Below are 6,786 nucleotides of genomic sequence, written 5' to 3' on the forward strand. Positions count from 1 at the left end.
GAAGTTAGTATTCGACTTTCTACATTTATGACTAAAAGCGTGCCCCTTCGATCTCGATCTTGATGGGTTGGTGTTGACGTCTAACCTGTCATTATCAACCTCTTTATTTTGATTGTATCTCCCTCTGACCTTATTCTTGGTTCTACATTTGTCTATGATTTTTCTGACTCCTTTCTGTTTAGGCTGTTCTTATTCGCCCATATATGCTGCACTTCTGCTGTCAATCTTTCTTTGTGAGTTTTAAAACCTTTCTGAAGTTTTTTGGCCCCTTCAAAATTAATCCTGTTTCCTGTTTCCAACGCATGTAACGCTATCACAGACTTATTCTCAAGTTTCCATATGTCAACCGAAGTTTTCGAAACATTTTTCAAACACTGTGTTCCTTCAACCTTACATTCGATTGTCTGAATGTTTCTCCCAATTCAATGATTCAGAAACAATTTTTCAACCTTCAATTTGCACTTTTATTTTCTTCTTCATATAAAAACATGCTAACAACGAATATCATTTATTAATAACTCATTCCTACACATAGATACACACACAATCCATTCAGCCTTCTTTTGTTTTATTTCACGTCGTGAACTTTTCACTTGATTCTCATTTAACTGACTCATATTATCCTGTTTACAAAAATTCCACATCCAATTATGATTGGTTTAACATAGTATAGATTTTGATATGATTGTGAAAACCATTATATATTTCTTCGATGACTTTGGTTTTGATTATTACCCTGAAGAAGTCCAGACAAGTTGGCTGGATGAAACGTTGGAATTATTGAGACTTTAATCAATGAGAATATTTCAAATTTAATTTTCACATATAATGACTTCTCTGTATTCGGCGCCCAAGCTATTCGTTCTAATCTTGACGAATATTCGTATAAAATATAGCATACATTTTTGCCATAGTGAATGTTCTTTATAAAGTTTTTTTACTCGCATTAATAACTCTCTGATAGCATCGTTTAGGGATTGTAATTTCAACAATACAGGTATTTTAGGGAATATCATTTTCTATTTTTCTTGAGAGGATTTCCTCCGTATTGTTATTGAGTTGCTGTTATTTAATAAATTTGGATTACAGCTAGCAGTGGCATTTAGTACGTGCATTCCTTTTTATTTGGAGCTCGTTAGCTGGATTTATCTGTATTCGAGTATTAGTGTTCACACTTAGTCATTGCTGATCGTTTCAAGCGCTAAATATTGTTTCTAACTCTTAGCTTTTCATTATTTTTGATATTATCACTCATAATAATTTCCCTTTCACTTCAAATAACAGCCACATTATAAAAACAAATTCAATCCATTTTCATGTGTCAGCCCCATCCTTAATTTGCATACTCATTTGCCCAGTTTATATTAACATCCTAACACTTATCACAATTAGCCTGACATCATTCCTCTAGTTACATGTTATATTTACATGACTTCATTATTACTATTGTCATCTCAATCAGTCCAAAATAGGAATTTTTCTACTATCCGTTATATTCACATAATTAATTTATTCGATTGATTATAACTGGGCGCCTTACGCCAAATGTTCCAATTTCGTTTTTGAATAACATTTTGACATCGACAAATGGCACAATTTCAACCTAATTAAATACTCCAACAGGAATCTGTAAACTACTTAACGTTTATTGATTTATCATGATATTACTAATGTAAATTTAGGCCTTTTGTGACTGATAAAAAGCCTTCAATTATAATGAATTCATGTTATTCTTCAAATCTTGTTTTTCTCAGTTTACGTAAACACATTAAACTTTCGAGATGACAGTGCAGGAGATTTGTAGCTCAGGTGGATGATTTAGGCTGAGTTTTATTCTCTAAGCTGGATAGTTTGTAATTATGATGTTGTTCAGAAGAATGATGAAAGCTCCACGACCAAACATATTGAACCATTTAAGTCATCTTATCAATGATGTTATTATGTGATATGATGAATATGGCAATTTGTTAATTACTCTAGATTTGAATAAAAGTTATATGTAACTACCACTTATCAAACTATCCTACTTGATAAAAAAAATGTTTACAATGTTAAAGTTATTTACATCTCTTTTTAATATTGGAAGTGACATTTTTATTTAAAATCCCTGACTACTTATATTAATATGTTTCCACATTTTTCTTACCCTAATTTATTATTTCTTTTTTTATCTTTCTTCTCATCGTTTCGGAAATACAGAATGCATGTGGTGCAATAATTTCACTAGTGAATATTATTACGAAATCATTAACCTTAAGTAAGTTAGTTATTAATTTCATTGAAAGCGTGAAATTCTTTTAAAATTTAAATTGATGATTTCCTTATTTTGTTGAAGCTTTTTTGTCAAATAAATTTTTGAAAAAAAATGTCCACTCTGGTCAGTAAAAATTTAACTTCTAGATTCTAAAGATGAAATAGTGACAGTTGGGGGTTTGGTACTATTTATAATTTAAACAAATGTTTATAGAATAGATGGAATATGTCCAGCGATGGAATCGAGAATGCACATTTCATCCTATTCGGGACTGGTCAGCTAGATGCACCTGCATCCCAGTTTTGATGTTTATATCGGGATTTGTGTAAAGTACCACTCCCAACAAACACCAACACATTATCCATTTAACTAGTGAGTTTGGATAGCCGCTGGGTTGTGCGACAAGCTAGATATTTGTATCATGATTATTAAAGGTTGGAGTTATTCTATTATTAATATTGGGTGTAAAATTTTGATCAGCCACTATAAGCATATCTTCAAACTATACGGATTACCTCGATACAACCAATGCTACAAGTATAAATATAAGCTTTCGATCATGATAGAAACAATTTGTAGCTGTCTCAACAATATTCATAAAAAAAACTCTGCATCGATAGTATTGTAGTCACTGACATGCTTAAAATTCGAGTTCGATTTTAACTGAGTTTATAAATATATACCTCTAAAGAGTCCCGGACCAGGACGAAATGTCTGTCCGATATCCCATAGTTTCTTGGATTTTCCTACCTCAGACCAGTTCATAGAAAAAAATTGGGTGAAAGATTTTCTTCAAGTTTTCTTGAAATTTCAAGCAACATCTCAGTTAAGAGTTTACAATGATCCATTAATTTTTTCTTCAATTACCGTCTTGATAACCTTGTTTAATCTATCATATTCGACTTTTAATTTTCAGTTTATTCCTATTTATTAAAAACAATTGACTTTGAATTCAAATTCATTCGCTGACATTTTACAAATATATTATTCCTATTTAAATCTACATTATCTCTAATCCTTAACCGTAAATCCTGAATTAAAAAACAAATCTAAACCTGGTGGCACTACATTTTGTTGTCTGAATGATTTGACAGAGCCTCATATTTTTGAGTGCAATTCATTCATCCATATTGCTATAGAGCATTTTTGCATTATAACTTACATCAATTCTTGATAAAAACCCTAACTCTAAACCTTTAATTCTAGCCTTAAATACTTAACTCAAACTAGCAACAACGTGGAAATTCTTAAATATCTTTTTAGGTCATTTTAAGAGTTCGTGAATATGGAACAACTACATGATTGACATATGCATTAGGACAAGTTTGTGTGTAGTTGTTTTGTTTTCGAGTTATATGTAAAAGACATCAATAAAGTTATCACTTGTATAAAGTCTGTTAACACTTTACAATATTTTTCCTTTTTTATGAACTATCCATTTTTAAAAGATTTTTACTGATGGGCCAGAAACTAACAAAAAATTAGTGTTTTAAGCTGATCATTTTCCTTTACTTCCTTCAAAAACCCTTCATTTTAATAATAATGTATACTAATTCTTGTCTCGTTTAAATTTTTGATTTTATATAGTTGAGATCATGAGTCAATTGGAGCTAGACCACCATGGAAAACCTGGAAGCACTGGATGGCCGTTTCGTCCTGTTGTGGGACTCCTCAGCACTGCGCATCCACGATCCTGTCTCGCGAGATTCAAACACAGGACCTATTAGTCTCGCGCGCGCGCGCTTAGCCAGTCGGCCACTGGGCCGGAATCCAACGGTGTTTATGTCTCACTCCCATCAATCCACGAAATTGAGCAGCCATTCACTAATGTATTCAGTGAGTTGATATCTCCCAACAGACCGGGTTGAACTTCATGGTGGTCTAGCTTCAATCTAGTTTCAATCGACTCATGATATAAAAAAAATCACTAAAATCTCCACAAAACCCTCTTCTTATAATGATCATATGCTCACTTGTGACTGGCTCCATGAGGTATTTCCTGGAGTTCTAGTGGGAAGCATTGTATATATATATATATATATATATATATATATATATATATATATATCGCCTACCGCAAAGTGCATAGCTAGCTCGTGTAGGAGTAAATTGAAATAAAGCTAGGGTTGGTCACTCGAAAATACGTCATTAGTTAACGTAGTGGTTGGCAGTTGGATTGACTCTCGTTATCAAATGCAGGCTACCTAGCTGGAGTACACCAATGGTTGGAAACGTAGGATGACATGGTTCAGAATTGATCACAATGACAGATGCATTCATTCATTGTGTTCCCTGAAATCTTGAGTTTTAAATTTATTCTACACTTCTTCTTTAACGAATTCATTTTTCTCGAATTGTATCTTTTATGGATAATCTCTGCTATCACCACTGGTACTGTTACTCTTTCTACTACTAAGGCATATGCATTTAGAATTCCATCTCGCTCTGGTCACATGGTGTGGTAACTTGAACCAATGCACAAATGTTCTTGGTTTAACGCTACCTATGTTTAACTGACTGACTCTCACTCTCGCTTAAAAGTGCTAGTCTTATCAAGAAATTGTCAAGTTAGTTTATCTATGAGGTCACTAGCATATACGATTGTTTTCAGAATTTTACAACAGTTAATCCCTACAATTCAATATTTCTATCCTCTCATTTTATAACATTATTTATTTATTTTCTTTCTGGTTTCCATTCTTTAGTTGCAACATTTTATCCCATACATATCTCTCACATACAGCTAGTCTGAACCAATTTTCTGCCTAACCATAAATTCGTTTTCCTGATACATTTGTTTGAAGTGTGAATCAATAATACAACTGAGTCATCATATTCAGGGATTTGGTTTGCATATTAATAGATATTTGCAAATATGATTTTATCTGTTGCTTATCTTATATTTTTTCCTTAAACCCAATCTAGCTTGGAAGAATGTACGATAATAGTTAATGAAAATGTAACTATGTATATTTATGTGCGTCAATGTATTTTGTGGAAAGATTCATTCAAATTAATGACTGCATTTGTGTACAACCTAGTTAATATTGTTATACTTTTTGAAGGATATTTTTACCGGTCAGCACACAAATTCTTAAAACATGTCAAGGCATGCTTCAAACAGTAAAATGATGAATGTTAGGTAAATTGGGGTCTACTGTGATGGGACAACGTTCCACTTACTTTATTGAAATAGTATCAATGATACTGTTGCTACATGTTTGGAATAAGTTAAAAGGAATCTTGGAATCCAGATTCCATTCTAACTGAGATCAGTAAGCAAGTGTTTATCCTCAGTTAAGACAGCACCAAGATTTACATCCTACGGTAATTCAGTAACCATCTACATAGCTCTTTGGTATGTAACTCGCTGCAAATCTTATCTCTGGAGAACATTGATCTACAGGACCAAAGAGGAATATTTTTGATAAGTAGCATAAAAATCGAAATATAAATTTAGAGTTCTCTACCATCTGACATTAAAGCACAGTGTCCCATTATGTCATTCACTTGTTCCTACTAAAGCACATTTTAAAACATCATCAACAGTAAAATCTCGAAAATCTAAAATCGGTTACTACTGAATGATCAGTTAGTTTCTTTGTGATAGCTTTACTGAAACATTATGATGTTTATGTATGCATAACAATAAATAGGCATACAGTAGGTATCACTACCAAGTTTTGACTTGATAATTTTGAATAAATTGAGCATTGGGTAGATTGTTATAAATAAATAATATATTTGTAATATCCCAATGAGTAGAAAAATTAGATTTTCTGACATTTCGTGACTCAGTGTAAGCCACTTCTTCAGAAAATAAATAACCAATTTGGTTATTTATTCTCTGAATAGATAGGCATGTATACACCATTCGGTTGAAAATTTTAAATAACAATAAGGCATTCAGATAGACAGTTTGTAAGAATTCATAAAGTCATGCAGCTTTTCTTGTTACCTGCCTATCTTAGCTGGGTGGAGAATCTTGGCAAATTATTTTATTGTAGTTCAATTTTAAAAATGAATTTACTAAACTTATATGAAATATTCGATAGATTATTTAGCAGAGAACTATAACATGAATACACTATTGAAAAGTATTCATTCTCATTAGGGTTTTCGCTTTTCTCACTAATTTAACTAAAGTCTTTGAATTCCGCGTTAAATCATTTATTATTTACAAATTAATCATTGATTCATTTAAATTACTAAAGTAGTGTATTCATTTCAAATTTATTTGTCAATGATCCTTGAACGTATATTCCTTGGGTAATTTTTATATTCGAACGAAGAATAAGTAAATAGTAACCTCTAAGATCTATTCATGGGCTGTTATAATATATATTCTTATTGTATAAATATAAAGAAATATAAATATTGTCAGTTGTATAGCTATTCATACTCCTTTCATTATAATCTTTCATTTGACCTACTGATTACCATTAGATGATTTACCATTCTTAATTTATTTCGAATTTATTGGTTACAGTCTCTTAAACTCACAGCCACTTTTGGCTTGATCTTGCATAATT

General features: G+C 31.8%; 1 protein-coding gene across 1 annotated transcript in view; it reads left to right on the plus strand.

The window, feature by feature from the left end:
* Smp_201150 (unnamed protein product) overlaps positions 1 to 6,786 on the plus strand; it is a gene marked incomplete at both ends in the record, with an annotated part of 27,759 nt that overhangs the window by 19,697 nt on the left and 1,276 nt on the right. The window contains one exon of the mRNA XM_018792056.1: positions 2,200 to 2,257. Within this exon, the coding sequence (XP_018644954.1) occupies positions 2,200 to 2,257 (58 nt within the window). The remainder of the gene's footprint in view (positions 1 to 2,199; positions 2,258 to 6,786) is intronic.

Source organism: Schistosoma mansoni (genome assembly GCF_000237925.1).
Source record: "Schistosoma mansoni, WGS project CABG00000000 data, chromosome 1 unplaced supercontig 0010, strain Puerto Rico, whole genome shotgun sequence".
NCBI classification, from domain to species: Eukaryota; Metazoa; Platyhelminthes; class Trematoda; order Strigeidida; family Schistosomatidae; genus Schistosoma; species Schistosoma mansoni.